Source organism: Piliocolobus tephrosceles, chromosome 7 (genome assembly GCF_002776525.5).
Source record: "Piliocolobus tephrosceles isolate RC106 chromosome 7, ASM277652v3, whole genome shotgun sequence".
In the NCBI taxonomy this organism is placed as follows: Eukaryota; Metazoa; Chordata; class Mammalia; order Primates; family Cercopithecidae; genus Piliocolobus; species Piliocolobus tephrosceles.
In genome coordinates, this window is record NC_045440.1 from 95,432,012 (window position 1) to 95,457,040 (window position 25,029).

General features: G+C 41.6%; 1 protein-coding gene across 5 annotated transcripts in view; it reads left to right on the forward strand.

Annotated features, from left to right (window-relative positions):
- The window catches only part of ESRP1 (epithelial splicing regulatory protein 1), a 70,334-nt gene that overhangs the window by 12,184 nt on the left and 33,121 nt on the right, over positions 1-25,029 (forward strand). For 3 of the 5 annotated variants that reach the window (XM_023222890.3, XM_023222889.2, XM_023222892.2), the window contains exons 5-12: positions 9,421-9,519; positions 9,649-9,703; positions 11,831-11,941; positions 12,057-12,189; positions 12,276-12,318; positions 15,655-15,956; positions 20,144-20,362; positions 22,994-23,180. In XM_023222890.3, the coding sequence (XP_023078658.1) occupies positions 9,421-9,519; positions 9,649-9,703; positions 11,831-11,941; positions 12,057-12,189; positions 12,276-12,318; positions 15,655-15,956; positions 20,144-20,362; positions 22,994-23,180 (1,149 nt within the window). Of the gene's footprint in view, positions 1-9,420; positions 9,520-9,648; positions 9,704-11,830; positions 11,942-12,056; positions 12,190-12,275; positions 12,319-15,654; positions 15,957-20,143; positions 20,363-22,993; positions 23,193-25,029 lie in introns of all 5 variants that reach the window. The other 2 variants (XM_023222891.3, XM_023222888.3) reach the window with 1 other exon arrangement.

Below are 25,029 nucleotides of genomic sequence, written 5' to 3' on the forward strand. Positions count from 1 at the left end.
TATTTGCTCAGCACATATCAAACCGTAAAGCAGTAGAGTTAATTTTGTAAAATATGTATTCCATGATAGGGTATTGCATTCATATGTGCTGTTTGACATGATTACGATTGCCATTTCACTAGGGCAAATTTTCATTATCAGGAAAAATCACTAAAGTGCTCATGCCTGCCCATTCAAAGGTTAGTAGGGTGTATATGTTTCATCACTTCTTGGGGGGTGTAAAGGATTTGGGTGTGTGTGCACATATGTGTGGTCTATTATCAGTGTGTGACATTAGCCTGTTTTTCCTATAGGTTACAATTGGGGATAATAGGATAGTAGTTAAGAACATGAACACTGGGGGTAATTTATTTGACCCCCTCAGCCTCAGTTTCCCCATCTTAAAATGGGTAAGACTATTGTATAAGGATTAATGAGATAGTGTGTGCTGCCACTTAGCTGGTGGTTAGCCTGCCCCACACTCTGCAATGTTGACTGATCCTGTGGACCCTACCCGGTTTTCGGGTGTCTCAGAACAGGAAAAACAGCTGGTAAGGGACTTTGGAAATTACTTCCTTATTGTTTTAAAACTTACATAAACTATTTTACACATATAATTTTTTTTTAACCTTATGTTAGACTAGATGTAAACCTTTCAAAGTGTCAGCTACATGTTAGTACAGGTAAACTTGAAGGTTAGGAGTTCATTCTAACAGTGAAATGAGCTGGGGCTTTATAATTTTACAAACCTTCACTGCCCTGCTGTAAAGGTGAAGGCTAACACTGAATCCTCCTTGGTACTTTTCTGTGTATGAAAGGGATTTTAATATATATAATATATCATCAAGTATACAGATAAGGTGGGCCAGTAGTTGACCTTGTGAGCTGGAGGGGGAAGGAATTATCTCTGGCATCACATTGGCGTGACATGAGCCAAATCGGCAAGGACACTGGTCTGTCATCTGCAGTGAGTGAAGTGACTAGAAATACTGCATACTCCTTGCCAGCCCTCAGACTGATGTTAATTAAGTGTGGTTTGTTTTAATTATAAAATATTTTGGCCTGGTACAGTGGGTAACGCCTGTAATCCTAGCACTTTGGGAGGCCGAAGCAGGTGGATAACCTGAGGTCAGGAGTTTGAGACCAGCCTGGCCAACATGGCGGAACCCCGTCTCTACTAAAAATACAAAAAGTATCTGGGTGTGGTGGCAGGTACCTGTAATCTCAGCTACTCAGGAGGCTGAGGCATGAGAATTGCTTGAACCTCGGCGACAGAGGTTGCAGTGAGCCAAGATCGTGCCACTGTACTCCAGCCTGGGCGACAGCGAGACTCCATCTCAAAAAAATAAAATATTTTACTTTTAAAATGGGAGTTTGGAAATTTCAAATTAATCATTTTGTTTTAGAAAGCTTTGGAAGACTTATCAAGGAGTCTCTCTTTTTCCTAATTTGTTTATCCCATATACGTGTCTTTTTTCAAAGTAAAGTTTGTAATATCCTTTGTTGAATGAGACCCTACCTCCATCTCATTTCTTCTAGGGTATAATTGACTTACTAGGTTTGTTGGAGATCCTTCTGCATGACTCTTCAGTACAATAATATCTCCAAGAAGTAATATTTGTTAGGTAGGGATCTTATCTTTTACCCTCTAGGAGTAAGAGGCTGGGTGCAGTGGCTCATGCCTGTAATCTCACCACTTTGTGACGCTAAGGCAAGGGGACTGGAGCCCATTAGTTCAAGACCAGCCTAAGCAACACAGGGAGATCCTGTCTCTACAAAAATAAATCTAAAAATTAGCTAGGTGTGGAAGCACACTTCTGTGGTCCCAGCTACTTGGGAGGCTGAAGTGGGAGGATCACTTGAGCCCAGGATGTCAAAGCTATATAGTGAGCCTTAACCACACCACGGCATTCAAGCGTGAAGATCCTGCCTCACCAAAAAAAAAAAAAAAAGCTGGGAGGTAAGGTTTAAATCTAAGGTTGTATTAGCCTGAGAAAGCTGGTTGGTTGGGATATGACAAAAGTAGGGTTTTAAGTATGTGTGTATCTGTGTCTGAGTTTTTTTTTTTTTTTTTTTTACTGATACGGAGTCTCACCCTGTCACCCAGGCTAGGGTACAGTGTGCGATCTCAGCTCATTGCAACCTCCACCTCCCGGGTTTGAAGGATTCTCATACCTCAGCCTCCCAAGTAACTGCTGGGATTACAGATGTGCATCACCATGCCTGGCTAATTTTTTAACTTTACTTTTAGTAGAGATGGGTTTTCACCATGTTGGCCAGGCTGGTCTCAAACTCCTGGTGTCAAGTGATCCACCCACCTTGGCCTCCCAAAGTATTGGGATTACAGGGGTGAGCCACCACACCTGGCTTCTCTATTTTTTTTTTTTTTTCTAATTTTATTTTTACGTTTTTTCACTCCTCTCAGCTCATACCTAGGTTTTAGATTTTTTTCCCCAGCATTTTATTGCTGATGTTAAATAGTTTTGGTTGTTTTGACTTCTGGTTATATTTTCTTATGGTTACATTTTTTGTTTCCTTCAAAGCTCACTTTAAAATATATCAGATTATATGTAGAACTTAAATTTAAAATTATGCAACCAAACTGGGCATGGTGGCTCAGGCCTGTAATCCCAGCATTTTGGGAGGCTGAGGTGGGCAGATCACTTGAGCCTAGGAGTTTTGAGACCAGCCTAGCCATCGTGGTGACACCCTGTCTCTACAAAAAATACAATTAGCCAGGCATGGCAGCATTAGACTGTAATCACAGCTACTTGGGATGTCAAGGCTGGACAATCATTTGAACCCGGGAAGTGGAGGTTGCAGTAAGCCGAGATCATGCAACTGTACTCCAGCTTGGGCAACAGAGTGAGACCCTGTCTCGAAAAAATAAATAAACTAAGCTAACAGCTAGGTTTGGTGGCACACGCTTGTAATCTCAGCTACTCCGGAGGCTGAAGTGCGAGGGTCACTTGAACCCCAGGAGTTCTGGGCTGTAGTGCGATATGCCCATCCAGTGTCCACAGTAAGTTCATCATCAATATGACGACCTCCGGGAGTGGGGTGGAGGGTTGCCTAAGGTGGAGTGAACTGTCCCAGAAACGGAGCAGGTTAAAACTCATGTGCTGATCAGTAGTGGGATCACACCTATGAATAGCCACCGCCCTCCAGCCTAGGCAACATAACAGGACCCTAGTCTCAAAAATAAAAATAAAAATAAAAAGGACAACTCTTTTTTTTTTTTTTTTGAGACGGAGTCTCACTGTCACCCAGGCTGGAGTGCAGTGGCGCTATCTCGGCTCACTGCAAGCTCCGCCTCCCGAGTTCATGCCATTCTCCTGCCTCAGCCTCCTGAGTAGCTGTGGCTACAGGCCCCCCCGCCACCCCGCCCGGCTAATAGAGATGAGGGTTTCACCGTATTAGCCAGGATGGTCTCGATCTCCTGACCGCGTGATCCGCCCCCTTCGGCCTCCCAAAGTGCTGGGATTACATGCGTGAGCCACCGCGCCCGGCCCATAAAGGCAACTCTTTTAAGAATAACATCTCTATCACATGATTTTAGAAAATTCAGTTTTTAGATGGAAGACTAATCAACTTTTCTCTTTTTTCTTGCTATGTTTTGTCAGCTACTCCTTTGTTCGTTAGCACAGGTATTATAAGCCTGTCGACATGAAATTGTGTTACTGTACAGTAAATGAAAGTAAACCATAAGAATGGACTTAACGTCTTGTGAGGGTTCTGTGGCAAGGGAAAACAGCTTTCAGATGAAACTTCGAATTGGAGTAATTATAAAATAGTTTAAACTTGTCTGAGTTAATGTATCACCTTATTTAAAACTTAGTTTGAAAAGATATTATTTACAAGTAAAAATTGGATGTTCTGAAACCAGATGTGACCAATTTTAGGTAGCTGGGAAGGATAACTTTTTTAAGTAGATAAGCTAATATTGATAAACTTCATAAAATTTCTCTCTGAATTATATCCTCAGCTAATGCAAGTGTGAATTAAATCCTCAAGCCTGTTTCACCAGTGGTGGTCATAAGGAATGTGTCCCTCCTGTTAATATATAGACCAAGTCTCTCTAGATTCCTCTAACATGCATATAAAGTTTTACTTGCTCAGTTGCAGCCTGAAATGATGAGTTTTGTTCCCACCACCTCTGCCTGTACCCTTCCTCATTTCCTTGAGGCATTTCTCATTTGTAAAGCTGGCTAAGCCTGTTTGTACTGTTGTGGCTGCCTTGAGGGCAGAATGAGTAAGTTGCATGAGGAGCTATAAATCAGGAGGCACAGACTCATCTTTCCTTCCCTCAAGATCAGACGTGCAGCAAGTAATTCAATATATACTTATAAATTGATAGGGGAAAGAATTACTACTAAAACTTGTTTTCTCATTCCTCTCTCGTTTTCAGTGATGCTAAGGATCATAGATTGAAGAAACTGGCCTACTGAGGCTGTGTGTGTGTGTGTGTGTGTGTGTGTAAGGAGATGGCTTGGGCATTCAGGAGGTTGGGTGACTTACAAGTTGTTACACAGCTTAGCGCCGCTGATCCTGGTTGTGATGGCTCAAAGGGAGACGTGTTGGGACGTGTTATGTGGCACCAAGGTAGCCAAATGTCAAGAACATATTCTTAGTTAAAAAGTAGAATTCATTAAAATGATTCTTCATCTACAAGTCTATTTTTAACCAGGCAGGAATGCTTTCCATTTTTACTTTTGATCTCTGTCTGCTTTCGTTGACTTTTATCTATGAATTTATAAAACTTCTCACACACTATTGCTCAATAGTCAAATCATAGCTGTCGTGTAATCCCACCTCCATTACCCAGCAACCAGGTGACTGGTGGGTGAACTACTGAACATCACAGTCCCAGTGGTTTGTTTGAGATGGAGTCTTGCTCTGTCACCCAGGCTGGAGTGCAGTGGCCACGATCTCTGTTCACTGCAACCTCTGCCTCCCAGGTTCAAGCGATTCTTGTGCCTCAGTCTCCTGAGTAGCTGGGATTACAGGCATGCACCACCACATCCAGCTAATTTTTGTATTTTTAGTGGAGACAGAGGTTCACCATGTTGGCCAGGCTGATCTCAAACTCCTGACCTCCAAGTGATCCACCCACCTCGGCCTCACAAAGTGCTGGGAGCCACCATGCCCAGCCTTAGTTAGTTTCTACAACTGTTTGGTTTTGCTATAATCTATCTGTCAGGGTTATTATGAGAATTGGAAGAAATAGGGAGTAGTTGGCACAAAATAGTGTCCGATAAATGCCACCATTTAAGTCAGTAGATCCTTGGAAGCTATGGAGATGGTGATAGATGGAAAGAGATCAGAGGAAGATGGGGGCCTACACCCAGGAAATGTTAAGACGGTCAAGAAGATAGCATAACACTATAAGAATAGTATCTAATGAACTCTTAAATTGACGATTGTGGCCAAGAACAGTTTTGGTGGGTCATTTGTGGCCTAGTTTGGTTCGGGGATTAAGATAAGAGTGCTTTCCTTATAGGGTGGTACCTGAGCAATGTTGAGAAGGCTAGGTAATCCTGCCATTAATAGATGAGAGGAAAGCTTAATTTGAATGGAATATACTTTTATACTCCTTTCAAATCTAAATTTTCCCCATATTCTGTTTTGAGATTGATTGACAGACATTCCTGTGGCATCCTTTTTATCTGGCCATCTTTTTGTTATCTCCATTCTTCTGTAATAGGTCAGAGGTCAATAACCTTTTGCTATAAAGGGCTAGAAAGTCAATGTTAGGTTTTGTGGGGCACATTAGCGTCTGCTCACACAGGTGCACCTTGTTTTAGTGTGCTTTACTTTATTGCGCTTCACAGTTGTTGTATTGTCTTTTTTTTATTTTTGAGACAGGATCTCGCTCTGTCACCCAGGCTGGAGTGCAGTGGTGTACTTCTTGACCTCCCAGGCTCAAGCGATCCTCCCACCTCAGCCTCCTGAGTAGCTGCAATGACAGGCCAATTTGTTATTTTGTAGAGATGAGGACTTAATATCTCAGGCTGGTCTTGAACTCCTGTGTTCAAGTGATCCTCCCACCTCGGCCTCCCAAAGTGCTGGGATCACAGGCATGAGCCACCGTGTCTGCCCAGTTTTGTTTTATTTAAAAAAAAAAAAAAAGAAAATGAAAGGTTTGTAGCAACTCTGCATTCAGCAAGTCTATTGCCACCATTTTTCCAACAACATTTGCTCACTTGTCTCTCTGTCACCTTTCAAACGTTGTCATTATTCTGTTGTGGCGATCTGTAATCACTGGTCTTTGTTACTGGTGTAATTGTTTTGGGGCCAGCAAAGCAGGGCCATATTAGGTGGCAAACTTAATTGGTCAATGTTGTGTGTGTTCGGCTGCTCCAACTGGTAGTTACCCCTTCTCTCTCCCTCTCCTTGGGACTCCCTATTCCCTGAAACACAATATTGAAATTAAGCCAATTAACCCTACAGTAGCATCTAAGCATTCAAGTGAAAGTAAGAGTTGCATATCTCTCACTTTAAATCAAAAGCTAGACATGATTAAGCTTAGTCAGGAAGACACGTCAAAAGCTAAAGTAGGCCAAAAGCCAGGCCTTTTGTACCAGATGATTTGCCAAGTTGCATAAAGGAAAATTTCTTGAAGATTCCCGTGAATATATGAACGATAAGAAAGCAAAACATTATAGGGTATTAACCTGAGCAAAGATGAGAAGGCTGGGTCCCACTTGTCATTTATAGAAGACAGGAAAGTGTAATTTGAATGGAATATACTTATTGCTATGATATGGAGAAAGTGTGAGTGGTCTGGATAGATCAAACTAGCTACAACATTCCCTTAAGCCAAAGTGCAATCTAGAGTAAGGCCCTAAGTCTTTTCACTTCTATGAAGGCTGAGAAAAGTGAGGAAGCTGCAGAAGAAAAGCTAGCAGAGATTGGTTTATGAAATTGAAGGAAATAAGTCATCTCTACGACATAATTCAAAGTGAAGCAGAAAATGCTTATGGAGAAGTTGCAGTGAGTTACCCAGAAGATTTAGCTAACTGATGAAGGTAGCTACACTAAACAGCAGATTTTCAATGTACTAGAAACAACCTTCTGTTAGAAGATGATGCCATCCTGGACTAACATAGCTAGAGAGGATAAATCAATGCCTTGCTTCAAAAGTTGATTCTCTTGTTATAGGCTAATGTAGCTGGTGACTTTAAGTTGAAGCTAACGCTCATTAACCATTCTAAAAATCCTAGAGTTCTGAAGAATTATGCTAAATTGACCAGGTGTGGCAACTCATGTCTGTAATCCCAGCACTTTGGGAGACCGAGGTAGGTAGATCATTTGAAGCCAGGAGTTCAAGACCAGGCTGGCCAACATGGTGAAACCTCATCTCTACTGAAAAATACAAAAATGAGGCCGGGTGTAGTGGCTTATGCCTATAATCCCATCACTTTGGGATGCTGAGGTGGGTGGATCAGCTGAGGTCAGGAGTTCAAGACCATCCTGGCCAACATGGTGAAACCCCATCTCTAAAAATAAAAAATTATCTGGGTATGGTGATGCGTGCCTGTAATCCCACCTGCTTGGGAGGCTGAGGTAGAGGTTGCAGTGAGCTGAGGTCATGCCACTGCACTCCAGCCTGGGCGAGAGAGCAAGACTATCAAAAAAATAAAAAAACAACAACAAAGAAAACCAAGTATTACACTAAGTCAACTCTGCCTGTGCCCTCAAACAGCATCACAGGCTACCAAGGAATCTTTGATGAAAGGAAGGGGCAATGGATGTGGCAAACTTCATCGTTGTCTTATTTTCGGAAATTGCCACAGCCACCCCAACGTTTAGCAACCATCACCCTGATCCATCAGCAGCCATCAACATCTAGGTGACTCACTGAGGGCTCAGATGAATAACATGTTTAGCAACAAAGTTGTTATGTTGTTTTTTATTTTTGGAGACACAGTCTACCTCTCGCCCAGGTGGGAGTGCTGTGGGGTGTTCTCAGCTCACTACAACCGCCACCTCCTGGGTTTAAGCGATTCTCTTGCCTCAGCCTCGTGAGTAGCCGGGATTACAGGCATGCACCACCACGCCTGGCTAATTTTTGTATTTTTAGTAGAGATGGGGTTTCACCATATTGGCCAGGCTTGGTCTCAAACTCCTGGTCTCAAGTGATCCTCCCGCTTTGGCATCCCAAAGTACTGGGATTACAGGTGTGAGCCACTGTGCCCGTCTGCAACAAGGTATTTTTGAATTAAGGCATGTACATTTTTTAAAAGACATAATGCTGTTGAACACTTAGTACAGTCAAAACATAACTTTTATATGTAGTGGGAAACCCACAAAATTGTGTGACTTGCTTTATTGTGATATTCACTTTAATACAGTGCTCTAGAACCAAGCCTACCATATTTTCAAGGTATGCCTCTATTTGATGGAAACACATCCGTATTTTAGAGAGACTCATAAAACTTCATGTGAATTCCTGGTTTCACCCTCAAACCAAGTTCGAGCAATGTGTTTTGAAGAGTATACTTTTGGTAAAGAAGCACATTGGCCTGTGTTGACTCTGAGGGCTTGAATTGTTTCCAAAATTTGCTGTCTAGAACTAGCATCTGCTGTCATCAAAGGCGGACTATCCTACAGGGCTCCAAAAGTGTTCTATAATGGAATTTCTAAGCAAAAGTGGCAATGTGGAAGTAATGTCACATCAGTAATCTGTGGTGTCCATCTCAAACATTAGGTCAAAAAAAGTCATTTCATACCTTGTATTGATAATGTCACCATATCTTGAAATTGGCATGGTCATTGCCTTGTGTGTGCTTTACAGCTTCAGAGAATTAAATATTCTAATTAACTTTCTTGCATACTTTGATTCAAAACGAAAATGCTCAGTATTCATTTGCTACAACTGGATAGATAAAAGTCGTATTCCTGGTAATATCTCAGGACTGGATTGATTTGGCTCTTTTACCCAAAAGGGCAGTTGGAGGCTAAGTTGAATGACTGACTGATGGGAGTGGGAGGCATCCATTCTGAGATTTCTTTTTTTTTTTTTTTTTTGAGACGGAGTCTCACTCCGTCGTCCAGGCTGGAGTGTAGTGGTGCGATCTCAGCTCACTGCAAACTCCGCCTCCCGGGTTCATGCCATTCTCCTGCCTCAGCCTCCGGAGTAGCTAGGACTACAGGTGCCCGCCACCACGCCCAGCTAATTTTTTGTATTTTTGGTAGAGACGGGGTTTCACTGTGTTAGCCAGGATGGTCTCGATCTCCTGACCTCGTGATCCACCCGCCTTGGCCTCCCAAAGTGCTGGGATTACAGGCCTGAGCCACCGTGCCTGGCCCATTTTGAGATTTCTAAAGGAAGCTCAGCTAGATCCATCTTCCCTCTCTTGGCTTGGTATAGGTTTAATTTTGATTTAGAAGTAACCTGATTTTACCTTTCCAAAGTGTTTCCTTAACTTAATCTCACAGATTTAAATTTTGAGAAGAATAGTTCAGTCTCTCGATATGGAGCCTCTCAAGTTGAAGATATGGGGAATATAATTTTAGCAATGATTTCAGAGCCTTATAGTAAGTATTGCTTTTATAGTAGTGCAGTCCCAGAATTCGTACTATTTTTCTCTTACCTATACTCAAATTTCCTCATGCAACTTTGTCTCCCTAATCACTAAATGATGACTTGCATGTTCTCATTTTTAGATCACAGGTTTTCAGATCCAGAGAGAGTGAATTACAAGTTTGAAAGTGGGACTTGGTAAGTGCTCGAGTACTATTTATTTGAGCTTTTTAACTTGTTTTTGTTTGTTTTGTTTTGTTTGGGACAGAGTCTCGCTCTGTTGCCCAGGCTGGAGTGCAGTGGCATGATTTCGGCTCACTACAAGCTCCGCCTCCCAGGTTCACGCCATTCTGCCTCAGCCTCCGAGTAGCTGGGACTACAGGCACCAGCCACCACACCCGGCTAATTTTTTGTGTTTTTAGTAGAGATGTGGTTTCACCATGTTAGTCAGGATGGTCTCGATCTCCTGACCTCGTGATCCGCCTGCCTTGACCTCATAAAGTGCTGGGATTACAGGTGTGAGCCACCGCACCTGGCCTTTAACTTGTTTTTGTTCGTATTGTGCCACTTAATTCTTGTCATATTTTAGAAACTTTACTAATCCTTTTAGCTATCCTTTCTCACTGTTAGGTCATCTGTAAAAGAAGGTTGTATTACTTAGAGCTTGGATATTGGGAATAAAATGTAATGACTTAGTGGCATCTTTAGCCACCCTGACCTGAAGTATATTATATGCTCGTATCCGTGATTGTTATTTTGGTCTCCCCAAACTATCCAATCTTTCACTTAGAAAATTTCCAAAGGAGAAATTGTAGGCTTTAATAGAGTTCACACTTTTTACTGAGATAAAATTTTACATACATTCTATAAGTACTTTATTTATTTATTTATTTATTTTCGAGACACTGTTGCTCTGTTGCCCAGGCTGGAATATCGTGGTGTGATCTCTGCTCACTGCAACCTCCGCCTCCCGGGTTCAAGCGATTCTCATGCCTCAGCCTCCCCAGTAACTGGGATTACACATGTGTGCCATCACACCTGGCTAAGTTTTGTATTTTTAGTAGAGAATGGGGTTTTGCCATGTTGATCAGGCTGGTCTCAAACTCCTGGCCTCATGTGATCCACCCACCTTGACCTCCCAAAGTGCTGGGACTACAGGTGTGAGCCACTGTGCCTGCCTATATAGGTTTCTACTTTAAAGCCAAGGAAATGACTGGGGAGAAGTATGAAGTGGTATCTGTTAGTGATCGCAGGTAGACCTGTTTGTTTGTAAATCACTCTAATGAATTGAGTGTTTGCTTGGTCTCTGAAGTGAACAGAAACTTCTGACAGCTTTGCCCATAGAGACTTTGAGGCCGATTTAGTTGTGAAGAAAGTGACTTATTAAGAAAATGTCCTGAGAGAACTGAAAATATGAACTTAGGAGGGATGAGACATCAAAAGTGTCAAAATATATAATAAGTGATTTGCAAGTGAGTCATTAAGGTATAGGAACTCACAGGCATTTCTATGGACATTCTCTGGGATGGCTCCCTGGTTTGATGTGGGGGATATTTTAATGGCAGACTTCCTACCATGCACACATATTCCTCTTGCGGGTTACTTGTCAGCTTTATTCTGATCCTAAATTCGGCTGCTAAACTGGATTTAAACCCCACATGTATACTGGCTAGATTTGAGAATGAATTCAAACCTATATTTTGGAGTTCTAGGAACTTTCAGGACATGAGGGTGCCAAGCAAACATTTCTTCTTCTTCTTTTTTTTTTTTTTTTGAGATGGAGTCTCACTCTATTGCCCAGGCTCGAGTGCAGTGGCACAATCTCAGCTCACTGCAGCCTCCACCTTCCAGGTTCAAGTGATTCTCCTGCCTCGGCCTCCCACGTAGCTGGGATTGTAAGCGTACACCACCATGCCCGGCTAATCTTCGTAATTTTAGTAGACATGGGATTTTACCATGTTGGCCAGGCTGGTCGCGAACTCCTGACCTTGGGTGATCCACCTACCTCAGCCTGCCAAAGTGGTGGGATTACAGGCATGAGCCACCACGCCTGGCCTTCCTCAGCTTTGATAGATAGATGGTTTGCTGAGTGAGCTAGCTGTGTTGGGCCTACACAGTCAGCCATCTTTCTATAATGAACCACCTAGACAGTACTTTGAGCTGTACCCACATAATTTTTGAGGTTATAAGGAAAATCGAGTAGTGTTGGTAGTCTGAACATCAAATAATACATCCTGTGTAACTAGGCAGTTGTCTTGCAGGGGGTAATAGGTGTCTAAGTTGCTAGCATTTATCATGCAACCTGAAGTTTTGCTTCATCCACAGCAGCAAGATGGAACTTATTGATGATAACACCGTAGTCAGGGCACGAGGTTTACCATGGCAGTCTTCAGATCAAGATATTGCAAGATTCTTCAAAGGACTCAATATTGCCAAGTTGGTTTTCTTCAATATCTATTTTACTTAATCCGAAAGGGGTAATGGATTCTCTATCTTTTTTTTTTTCTCACTGTATTTTTTTTTTCTACTTGCTGTTTTATCATTCTCAAAGGGGAGGTGCAGCACTTTGTCTGAATGCTCAGGGTCGAAGGAATGGAGAAGCTCTGGTTAGGTTTGTAAGTGAGGAGCACCGAGACCTAGCACTACAGAGGCACAAACATCACATGGGGACTCGGTATATTGAGGTATGTCCTCAAAACCTGAACCCCTGGACGTCGCGAATGAGAATTAACATAGGCTCAGAAACACTAACTTCTCTGTCTCTTCTCAGGTTTACAAAGCAACAGGTGAAGATTTTCTTAAAATTGCTGGTGGTAAGTGCCTTTTATATAATGTGGCTTTAGTTAATAAGAATATAAAAATTTTGCATACTTAAATTTAGCAAGAGTGGATAAATAGGGTCATGAATGGTTTTTATTTTTATTTTTTATTTTTATTTTTATTTTTTTTTTTGAGATGGAGTCTCGCTCTGTCACCCAGGCTGAAGTGCAGTGGGGGGATCTCAGCTCACCGCAAGCTCCGCCTCCCGGGTTCACGCCATTCTCCTGCCTCAACCTCCCGAGTAGCTGGGACTACAGGCGCCAGCCACCTCACCCGGCTAGTTTTTTGTATTTTTTTAGTAGAGACGGGGTTTCACCGTGTTAGCCAGGATGGTCTCAATTTCCTGACCTCGTGATCCGCCCGTCTCGGCCTCCCAAAGTGCTGGGATTACAGGCTTGAGCCACCGCGCCCGGCCTGGTTTTTATTTTCTAATGGAACATGGGAATAGATTTTCTTCCCCAGAAGTAGAGGCTTCCAGTAATAACAGTGAGCTTAATGTATAACAGTTGTCTTAAGGCTTCAGCCAACCTACTATAGTTAAATAGCCATTAAAAATAGTACTATACGAAGGTGAAAAGGTGATATGAAGTTGTATGCATATGGAAAGGCTAGGTTGTTTTGTTTTGTTTTTTTGGAAACAGAGTTTCGCTCTGTCACCCAGACTAGAGTGCAGTGGCACAATCTCAGCTCATTGCAACCTCCACCTCCCAGGCTCAAGCAGTTCTTGTGCCTCCGCCTCCAAACATCTGGGCTTATAGGTGTGTGTCACCACGCCTGACTAATTTTTTGTATTTTTAATAGAGACGGGGTTTCACCGTGTTGGCCAAGCTGGTCTGGAACCCCTGGCTTCAAATTGATCCTCCTGCCTCAGCCTCCCAAAGTGCTGGGATTACAGGCCTGAGCCACTGTGCCCGGCCAGGAAATGATATTCTTGAAAAGAGTCAGAAAACTGCTTTCAAACAGCTATGCTGCAATAACTGGAATTGTTGCACATGTGCTTCTAATTTTTCTCTAAACTTAACACATGAGTCGCCAGAAACATGGTAGTTTAGGGTCTCACAGTATTTTTGGATACATATTTATGGTAATACGGTTAAAAAGAGGGTGGAACAGATTTGGTTTTTATCCAGTTATTTAGTGATTAATAACTTTAAAGGAAGTAACAGATGCATAAAACATTCACTGTGCTTTTTGTCTGATTTTTTTCTATACATGTATCTAATTTGTAAGTTTCTATTACTCGTTCATATTGTTTTATAATTTCCTTTTAATGTATTATGAACATCCTACATTACTCAATTTTCTTAAATGTTAATTGCTACATAGTATTATATGTACCATAATATTTTAAAACATCCCTGTTGGAGCTGGGCACATGGCTTGTGCCTGTAATTCCAGCTACTTGGGAGGCTGAGACAGGGAGGATTGCTTGAGCCTTGGTGTATTTTGAGAATGGCCTGAGCAACATAGCGAGATTCTGTCTGTAATAAATAAAATATCCCTGTTGAGCATTTAGAACTCATTTCCAACTTTTGACTAATATATTGTGGTAAATATTTTTAAATCTCTGTGTGTACCACTCATTAGGATAAATCTCTAAAAGCAGGATAGCTGAATCAAAAAATTGTGGACCTTTTCAACAGCCATTTGACACCTATTGCCAAATTATATGAAGATAACTTTCACTGTGTAAAAGAACATTTGTATTGCTGCATTACATAGCCCGGGTGAAAATTTTGCAGCTATAGAACTTATAGGAGCAGCATCCTATTAACAAAATTGGCTGGTATATTTTTGCTCCAGTTCATCTTTAGATAAACTCTAAGGCTTCAAAATTCAGGACTATAGGAGCATTTCCAGAGTTCCCAAGCAATGTTTGATATTGTTTGGGGCCAAATATATTTGGAGTTGCTGTGGTTTTACCTAAATCCTGACATTTTGTGATAGATGCATTGCAACTTGGAGATGGCAAACTCAATTAATGTTTATATCGTTTCTGGGATTTCATTGTATATGGGCAATGCGATAAGAATTTGCTATTGGGGCTGGGCTTGGTGGCTCATGCTTTTAATCCCAGCTCTTTGGAAGGCCAAGGCAGGCGGATCACTTGAGGTCAAGAGTTCAAGGCCAGCTTGGCCAATGTGGGGAAATCCCATCTCTACTAGTAATACAAAAATTATACAGGAGAGGTGTAGGGGTGTGTGTGTGTGTAATCCCAGCTACTCCAGGAGGCTGAGGCAGGAGAATCACTTGAACCTGTGTGGTGGTGGTTGCAGTGAGCTGAGGCACTCTAGCCTAGGAGACAGAGCAAAACTGTGTCTCAAAAAAAAGAAGCACAAAGAAGAATTTGCTATTAGGGAAAATGTTACTAGTGTACGAGTTTCAAAGATACACATTTAAGTATTTGCTATATGACAACACTGTACAAAATGTTTTATGTTGGGCAGAACGTTGATCAATATTGAAAGTAGGGGCCGGGCGCGGTGGCTCAAGCCTGTAATCTCAGCACTTTGGGAGGCCGAGACGGGTGGATCACGAGGTCAGGAGATCGAGACCATCCTGGGTAACACGGTGAAACCCTGTCTCTACTAAAAAATACAAAAAACTAGCCGGGCGAGGTGGCTGGCGCCTGTAGTCCCAGCTACTCGGGAGGCTGAGGCAGGAGAATGGCATAAACCCGGGAGGCGGAGCTTGCAGTGAGCTGAGATCCGGCCACTGCACTCCAGCCTGGGCGACAGAGCGAGACTCCATCTCAAAAAAACAAAAAAGAAAGTAGGTACCCCATATAATCATTATACTATTGTTTTTACTCAAGAGTGTTTGAACTTTTCTTAATTAAAAAAAAAAAAAAAGTAATTGAGTTACTTGCAGATGGTTTTCTTGCGGGGGAAAAAATAATCAGGAAAAGATTTTTGTTTTTAAAGCCAAAGTGCTTTATATCTGTTACCCTACTTAATTTTCATAATTTATGACATAGGCAATCTTACAGACAAGAAAAGGCACAGAATTGAACTGGACTAAGATTATGCCCTAGTAAGCAGTAAAACCAAGATTGGACCCAGGCATTCTGCCTTTAACTACCACAATGACTTACTAGTGATCGGCCCATGATTTTATTGTGTTGCCAGCTTCCTAAATTAAGAAGGATGTTTTATGAAGGAGAGGAGTAGGAGAAACTTCTGATTTCTAGGATGCTATTTTGAATTCAATAGGAGTGTGGGTCTTCATTATGAACTCAAGACATTGGCAGGGCTTTTATCACTTTAAAATTGGTAAAGTTGATGTCTTAACTATTTCTCTCCCTGCTTCCTAATATTTGTTTTCCCTAGGTACTTCCAATGAGGTAGCCCAGTTTCTTTCCAAGGAAAATCAAGTCATTGTCCGCATGCGGGGGCTCCCTTTCACGGCCACAGCTGAAGAAGTGGTGGCCTTCTTTGGACAGCATTGCCCTATTACTGGGGGAAAGGAAGGCATCCTCTTTGTCACCTACCCAGATGGTAGGCCAACAGGGGACGCTTTTGTCCTCTTTGCTTGTGAGGAATATGCACAGAATGCGTTAAGGAAGCATAAAGACTTGTTGGGTAAAAGATACATTGAACTCTTCAGGAGCACAGCAGCTGAAGTTCAGCAGGTTGGTTTTAAAAACGAGTATGTTGTACCTTTGCACTGATTTCTGTTCTTTATCTCTGAAAACAGTCCTACATTACTCATTATGTTAAAATAAAACTGGCAAAATACTGAAAGTGTAACTGCATGAAAATAGTCTTGATTCTATAACCAAGAGATAGCCACTGTTATCCTGTACACACACAGAAAACATACTATGTGTTTTTACAGAAATGGGATACTGCTATAGCTGGAATTTTGTGTTCTGGTTTAAAACTGTATCTTGAAAGTTTACGGCCGGGCGCTGTGGCTCAAGCCTGTAATCCCAGCACTTTGGGAGGCCGAGACGGGCGGATCACGAGGTCAGGAGATCGAGACCATCCTGGCTAACACGGTGAAACCCCGTCTCTACTAAAAAATACCAAAAAAAAAACCTAGCCGGGCGAGGTGGCGGGCGCCTGTAGTCCCAGCTACTCGGAGGCTGAGGCAGGAGAGTGGCCTAAACCTGGGAGGCGGAGCTTGCAGTGAGCTGAGAACCGGCCACCGCACTCCAGCCTGGGCAACAGAGCGAGACTCCGTCTCAAAAAAAAAAAGAAAGTTTACCCATGTCTGAAAAGTTTCATCTTTAAATATCTCATGGAAGTGCATACTTTATCTAGAAATTCCTCTGGTGTACATTTAGATTGATCTTTTTCTACTGTAAGAAATTTCTTTGTAAAATGCTTGAACTGGCCGGGCGCGGTGGCTCAAGCCTGTAATCCCAGCACTTTGGGAGGCCGAGACGGGTGGATCACGAGGTCAGAAGATCGAGACCATCCTGGCTAACACGGTGAAACCCCATCTCTACTAAAAAATACAAAAAACTAGCCGGGCGAGGTGGCGGGCGCCTGTAGTCCCAGCTACTCAGGAGGCTGAGGCAGGAGAATGGCGTAAAAACCCGGGAGGCGAAGCTTGCAGTGAGCTAAGATCCAGCCACTGCACTCCAGCCTGGACGACAGAGCGAGACTCCGTCTCAAAAAAAAAAAAAAAAAAAAAAATTCTTGAACTGTCATCAGTTTGATTTCTGTAGCATTGGATATAGAACGTGAGCTTTTTAAGGTTTTTAATGTGTTGCCAACTGTTATTTCCCAAAAGGCTTCATCAGTTTCATACCCTGCTGGTGAGCACTGCCCTGTTTTTACTAGCTTTCCGCACGTGTGTGTGTGTGTGTGTGTGTGTGTGTGTGTGTGTGTGAGAAGTGTATGACAGAGTTTCGCTCTGTCGCCCAGGCTGGAGTACAGTTGCGCACTCTCGGCTCACTGAAACCTCCGCCTGCCCCAGTTCAAGCAATTGTCCTGTCTCAGCCTCCTGAGTAGCTGGGATTACAGGTGCCTGGCACCATACCCAGCTAATTTTTGAATTTTTAATGGAGATGGGGTTTCACCATGTTAGCCAGGCTATTCTTGAACTCCTGACCTCAGGTGATCCGCCCACCTCGGGCTCCCAAACTGCTGGAATTACAGGTGTGAGCCACCTCGCCTGGCTACTTTCAGCATTTTTGAGGCACAAAATGAGGCAATCACTTCCTCAACATGTACTGAGATCTAGGCATTAAACCATTTACAGAATCTCAAGCTTTTCAACTGTTCTTGACTTACCAGCCACCAGCTGAACATGTCTTCAGGGATCAGTTTTTCTTTGCAGCAGAAATGTTATAGACTGCTTTTCCAACTTGCTCTATTTGTGTCCCATAGTAGAATAGTGATTCAAATGATTCCACAGGTCTGCTTTGTAGGTATTTAGGATACTTACTTATTTCTGTGAGTTCATCAGAGTTTTGTGTAGCTTCTGCATCCCACATTATGTTGTGATTTTAAATAATTGTCCAAAGTTAAGAACCTTTTTACCTACTAGAATACCAAAATGATTTTTGTACTTAGAATAAGTATAGGTGAAATTCTAAATTATTTTTGTGTTCCATTGTACTGGTCCTCTTGAATCCTAAACTAGCTACATTCTTACAGTTTAAAATTTAAATCTGGCCAGGCGCAGTGGCTCATGCTTGTAATCCTAGCACTTTGGGAGGCCGAGGCGGGCGGATTGCCTGAGCTCAGGAGTTCAGAACCAGCTTGGGCAACAAGGTGAAACCCGATCTCTGCTGAAAATACAAAAAAAAAAAAATTAGCTGGGTGTGGCAGTGTGCACCTTTAGTCCCAGCTACTTGGGAGGCTGAGGCAGGAGAATCGCATGAACCCGGGAGGCGGAGGTTGCAGTGAACCGAGATCACACTGCACTCCGGCCTGGGCGACCAAGCAAGACTTTGTCTCCCCCCACCAAAAAAAAAAAAAATTATACCTTTTTGAAAATGTCATAAGTGCTGAATCTCTAAAATGTGCTTGAGTTTTCAAACATGGCACACATTCTTCCCAAACCAGGAGAAAAAACTAGATAGAGATGTGGATTCAGATCTTTACTTGGAAGGAGAGTTTCTTTTATGAAATCATGGCCTAGAATAAGCTACTGCAGGTCCTGGGCTACTGTGTGTTGGTTTGGGAATAGAGTAGGCTGCCTCTCTATGATTCTACTATGAGTTGCTTTTGGGTGTGTGTTCTCTCTACTTCTCCATGCCTCCTGATGTATTTAATAAGTTTTGAACTAGTCATAGGTTCTTCCACTGTTTTTTCTTCATTACTAGTAATCATTTTATTCAATAAATATTTGAGCACCTCTTAATTGTCAGGTATCATGAGATGCTTCACCATTTCCTGTCCTGAGTTTATCTATTACTACACTAATTTTCTATTTTTGTTCTTCTAATGTTTTTGCTGCGTCTGGATTGTTGATATAATTTCTTTTTTCTTTTTCTTTTTCTTTTTTTTTTTTGAGACGGAGTCTTGCACTGTTGCTCAGGCTGGAGTGCGTGGCACGATCTCGGCTCACTGCAAGCTCTGCCTCTTGGGTTCACACCATTCTCCTGCCTCAGCCTCTCAAGTAGCTGGGACTACAGGCGCCCACCACCATGCCCAGCTAATTTTTCTGTACTTTCAGTAGAGTCGGGATGTCACCATGTTAGCCAGAATGGTCTTGATGTCCTGACCTCATGATCCGCCCGCCTCAGCCTCCCAAAGTGCCGGGATTACAGGTGTGAGCCACCGCACCCAGCCCCTGTTTATATAATTTATTATTAAAGTTTTCCTGTCTCTTTTTCATGCCATTTCTCTGGTGGTGCTGTTTGATTTTTGTCCCCTCTTACTCAGATAGCAACTGAGCAAGGTGTGAATGGGGAAATTAGTGCATGTTTTGGGGAGGGGTTCATTGATTCTTCTGTATTGTCAGTTTATGGGATGTTAAAGGCTAGAGTGATTAAGTTGTTCAGAAAACCTGGAGATGCCACAGATGGCATTTGCCTGAGGACTTCTAGTATTATGGACTAGTTGGCATGCTCTGAGGCAAAAGTGGACAAGAGCCTTGTAATATGAGTGTTGCCTAAGGGCAGTCTTTTGTCTGAAATTCGCCTGACCTATCACCATCCATTTCCAAGATAGCTGAATTCCGTGAATCTAGAAGATATTCAAGATCTTTTGTCTTACCACTGTCTCAAATTCACAGGGAAACTAAATTACTATTCACCTTTATAGTCAAGAAATGATTCTTTTCAGTTCTTTATATCCACCCATTCTGTCTTGTGCTATTATTCATTATATTTTAATATAATCCAGAGTGGTTTTTGGCCTGTGATTCTTTTACTGGGTCGTTCTCTATTTCTTGGGTTTGGAGGTGTGGAGTATGAAGGTAATGAGGGGAATAGTGTATACTTAGTGAAATGATATCTAATGCATTGCTACAAAAGTCCATATTTAGTGATATGTTCAGAATTGTATAAAAGCGGCAGCTTTAGGGATAATAGTCCCTCATAGATAGTGATACGTTGTTACAGGCAGACACTAAGTGTTTCAGTGTTTTGTGTTGTACGCCTCACCGTGTATTTGACAAAAATGAGTATCATGCTTTCCCTGCTGAAATGCATGAATCCCTTTCTCCATCACTTCTCAAACTTGCACGTACTTCTGAATCACTTGAAGATTTAGTTCAGATGAAGAGTCATATTGATTAGGTCTGGGGTGGAGCTGGATTCTGCATTTCTGACGAGCTTCCCAGTGATGCCTTTGCTGATCTGCGGAAAGCGGGGGAGTAGCACAGCTCTAAATCACTTCTGTTTTGCTTTGAGTACAGGTGCTGAATCGATTCTCCTCGGCCCCTCTCATTCCACTTCCAACCCCTCCCATTATTCCAGTACTACCTCAGCAATTTGTGCCCCCCACAAATGTTAGAGACTGTATACGCCTTCGAGGTCTTCCCTATGCAGCCACAATTGAGGACATCCTGGATTTCCTGGGGGAGTTCGCCACAGATATTCGTACTCATGGGGTTCACATGGTTTTGAATCACCAGGTAAGAAAGATACTTAGTGGAAAACTTGTTCGCTTTTTCTCACTACATATGAGAATATCTAATACTAGATATTAGATAATCTATTAGAAATATCTAATATTAGATATTAGTCTTTGATAAATAAAATTAGTCTTAGATAAATTTAGATAAAATTAGTCTTTGATAAATACAATTAGTCTTAAATTACTTACATCTAATTAAAAAGTACATAGTCCTCAGCTACACACTAAGTCTTTAAGGAAAGACTTAACTGTAAATACAAGAAGTCTTTAGAATGAACTGAAAATAATGCTATCATTAGTATAATAATTCAAATTCAGTTTTGATTCCTTCATCACATATATCCATCACATTATCAATAGCATCAAGTAGGCACCACATACATTATCAGTCTTGACACAATTTTTCTTATTTTGGCTATTCAACCCTGCAACTCTGCTGTAGTGTTACAGCAATCATGGATGATGCTTATTTTAACAAATAAGCATACCTGTTCCAGAATATTTTGTATCCATAGACTATCTAGAAATGGCTTATTTGATATTTAATATATACATGTTAGACATCAAATTACATTCAATAGCAAGCAAACTCATTGAGGACTTGTATCCACACCACCTAGAAAGAACCGTATGTGTGAATCATAACAGGCTCTCAAATGTATTAATGAATGAGTTGCTGAGAAGCCTGTATCAAAATCTAACGGAATTCTTCTGTATGCAAATGTAAAGTATTTCCTAGATTATTGTCATCTAATTTTTGGTTAAAGAAAATTATGTTTGCTGGAAAATTAACAGTATCTTGTGCTGTCATAAGCAGCATAAAATTCTACAAACCCACAAGACAGGTATTTCTAATTGAACCTTTGGAACTTTTTTTTTCTTTTTTTTTTTGAGACAGAGTCTCACTCTGTCGCCCAGGCTGGAGTGCAATGGTGTGATCTTGCTCACTGCAACCTCTGCCTCCTGGGTTCAAGCATTTCTCCTGCCTCAGCCTCCTGAGTAGCTGGGATCACAGGTGTCCACCACCATTCCCGGCTAACTTTTGTATTTTTAGTGGAAACAGGGTTTCACCATGTTGGCCAGGCTGGTCTCAAACTCCTGACCTCAGGTGATCTACCCACCTCGGCCTCCCAAAGTGCTGAGATTACAGGCGTGAGCCGCTGCAACCAGCCTGGAACTCTTTATTAAATGCAAAGCTATATTAATTTTTGAAAATGTTTTCAGAGGATTAAGGATTGAATGTAGGCTTATATTGAAAATACTCAATTTTTTTCCCCTAAATTGCTAATTTCTCACCTTTGCACTTGGAGATTTGGTCACTTTCGTAACTGTAATCTTGTCTCACTGGAAAGCACGTACCATTGGATACAAGGAATCAGAAAACCATCCTGAGCCCTTGCCTTCTATACCAGTTTTCTGCATCAGCACATGCTCATTCTAAATCTTCAGTCAATATTAATATTATACAACTTGTTATCTGACCCTCAGCATGCTTCACTGGTAGGAGTTTTTAATGAATAAAATTGCCCACATTTAAGCATCACCAGGGAATTATTTGGTTTCTTATTGAGTCACCACTTCTAATAACCCAGAGGCCATTACTCTTTGATTAACAACAGTATTTGTCTCTCTTTGACTCATGTGACCTATTGCGATTACACATGGGTAAAGGTTCTTAGATGATGGGCAAACTCTTAGCTGCCTTAAAGATGTTAGGTTTCCACCTTGGGCTGGGGTTGTTGCTAGTTTCCCTGGTATGGTAACTCTAATGGTAACTTGCATGGTAATAATTTCATAGTCCTTTGAGAAAACCATAAAATAAGAAAGTAGTCCTATAAGCTGATCATGTCTTTTTCTCCCCCATAAAACATTCATGCTCAGTAAAACTAAGGCGTTCTACCTCTGTGGAACACAAATCTACAGGCTTGGTTTGAAATAGGGGATTTTAGCAAGCTATTACTAATAGAAAATATCTATTGGTAATACCTGTTTGACGAAGGTAGAGCTGTAAGGAGTGAGAGAAGGGCTCCCAAGCAAGGCTGATGATACATACAGCTCTCACCAATCATCACTGGGCCTTGTACCTCCCAAATTCCTTGCCCCCAAGCTACATTCTAACCTAGGCCTCAGGGATAAGGGAAGAGTGAAAGGGATATGGCAGGTCAGTGATGAACTGAGAGCCAAAAAGAACACCAGTTTGTTCATTTTCCTGTAGGAGAGTACCTAAAACTCCAGTGCTGGTTCTGTTACTAGCTTTTCTTAATTGAATGAGATTTAATCAAATTTCTCAGAGAATAAAAACTAATATACGATCCTATATTTTGAAACCACAGTCATCACAAGGAGACCCTTTCAAAACCTTGTAAATCTGATACTAATTAACAGAAGTGAAAAAGGCCCATTTTCAGCTATGAGATCTCAAAATCGTTTCTTAAAGGTTTTGTTGGTCATTCTGGTGATCAGGTGATGAAATGCAAGTCAGGTTCCAGCAGACCACACCATCACCCGGATTTTGTGGCTGAAATATCTGTATTATGGGTGATTGTCACTTTGCATGTTCTGTAAGCAACCATTTCCTTGTTGAAGGAGACAGTCTCCTTTTGTTTTTATTCTTCCCCCACACACTCAGGGCCGCCCGTCAGGAGATGCCTTTATCCAGATGAAGTCTGCGGACAGAGCATTTATGGCTGCACAGAAGTGTCATAAAAAAAACATGAAGGACAGATATGTTGAAGTCTTTCAGTGTTCAGCTGAGGAGATGAACTTTGTGTTAATGGGGGGCACTTTAAATCGAAATGGCTTATCCCCACCGCCATGTAAGTTACCATGTAAGTTTTTCTTGGGTCTTGGCGCTATTCTACGCTATATGCTGGTAGGTGCTTAAGCTGCTTTCGTAACTCTCTGTGCCCCTGGTTCTTTCTGAGGCAGGTGAGGTGGTTATATAAGGCTCTCCCATCTGTAATCGGTAGTATCTGGTAATCATTTAAGACCTTGGTTGTGGACATCCATAATTAGAGATGCTACAGATACCTCCTTTCAAATTATATTCCTGCTTTTCCAGTGATAAGCACTTGATTTCTGAAGCTTAGTGTGCTCCAGATAAGCACTGACTCTGGGAGGCAACCTGGCTATATAGATAATTTTAGTACGCATTTAAAGTCAAAAGTATGGCTGGATTGTTTTTCTTTTCTTTTTTAAAACATACTAACCTTTAAGAAGGTCGGCTTGATGCACATGTTGCATTGAACTTTTTGAGCATCAAGTATTCTTTGAACATTTTTGAGCATTTCTATTGCTCTCCAGGCTATCTGGAACGAGCAAGTTAGCAAAAACAAAACAAAACAAAAACACATAGATTAATTAGCCAAAGTTTCCATTGGATCACAGGATCAGTGCTTAATTTCAAGCCATGCTCTTGCTCATTGGCACCTGGGTGCAAGCCATCTGGAATCCTGTTTGAGGGGAATAAGCCCTGTAGTCTATGAAGTTCTAGTTAGTGAATAAGGAACATATGGGGATCTGATGTTAAAATTTGAGTCTTTTTTTACACAATTTCTCCTGTAAGTAAGATGTACCTTCTTAGGCCTGTTGGATATGTTTAAAGAATATAGTATTTGCAGTACAGTTCAAAGATAACTAAGAAAGTAAACTGGATTGTGTGCTTGATTCCCATAAAGTGGGGGATTTGGGCACCTCACTTTCTAATAAGATGGACCTATACTAATAATCTTGTTTGGTAAAGTATTATTTGTAGAACCTTGGGGCTTAATCCTTTTTATCTTTTGAATTTCTAAATGCTAATATTCCATTTACCTGCTGCTTGCTGTTGGTGAATATCTTAGAGTTGATCATTAATGAGTATGAAGTTTTGGAAATTTATAATTGGGTTAAGAGAGCTTACAGTAATCTCAATTGTATATCTTCAGTATATAAACTACTGGTAATGTCAGTAGCTTTTACGATATCCTTTAGTGATAATTTGTCAAACATTGTAGGATAAAGCCTCTTGTGTGGCCCAAATTCTGCTTTTGGAATATCCTTTCACTTGTCCCTCCTCCTGGTCATTACAGATTTTTCCTCTGAAGACTTTGATTTTTACCCATTTTTTCCTCACAAACCCCCAAATAAAAAAGATTTAAAATCCATGTGTCAGCCACGTACAATGGCTCACACCTGTAATCTCAGCACTTTGGGAGGCCAAGGTGGGAGGATCACTTGAGGCCAGGGGCTCAAGACCAGCTTGAGCAACATAACGAGACCCCTATCTGTACAAAATGTTTTTAAAAGTTAGCCAGCCATGGTGGCACACACCTGTGGTTCTATGGGGAGGCGGAGGTGGGAGAATATCTTGAGTCCATGAGATTGAGGTTGCAGTGAGCCATGATCGTGCCACTGCACTGCAGCCTGGGCAACTGAGCAAGATCCTACCTTCAAAAGTTCCCATAAGAATATACCTTTAATACTTACCAGAAATGATGAAAACATTTAGCCATATTTATTTTTAGTGGAAGAGATTAGTTTTTTAAAAACAAAATTCCAATTTTTATGTAACTACTACCTGTTCTACTGGACTTTTTTTTTTCTTCTTGCCAACGCACTTTAGGTGGTTGCCTAGTTAGTTATACAATATCCACAAAACATACAGAAATTGCATATTTTTAAAAA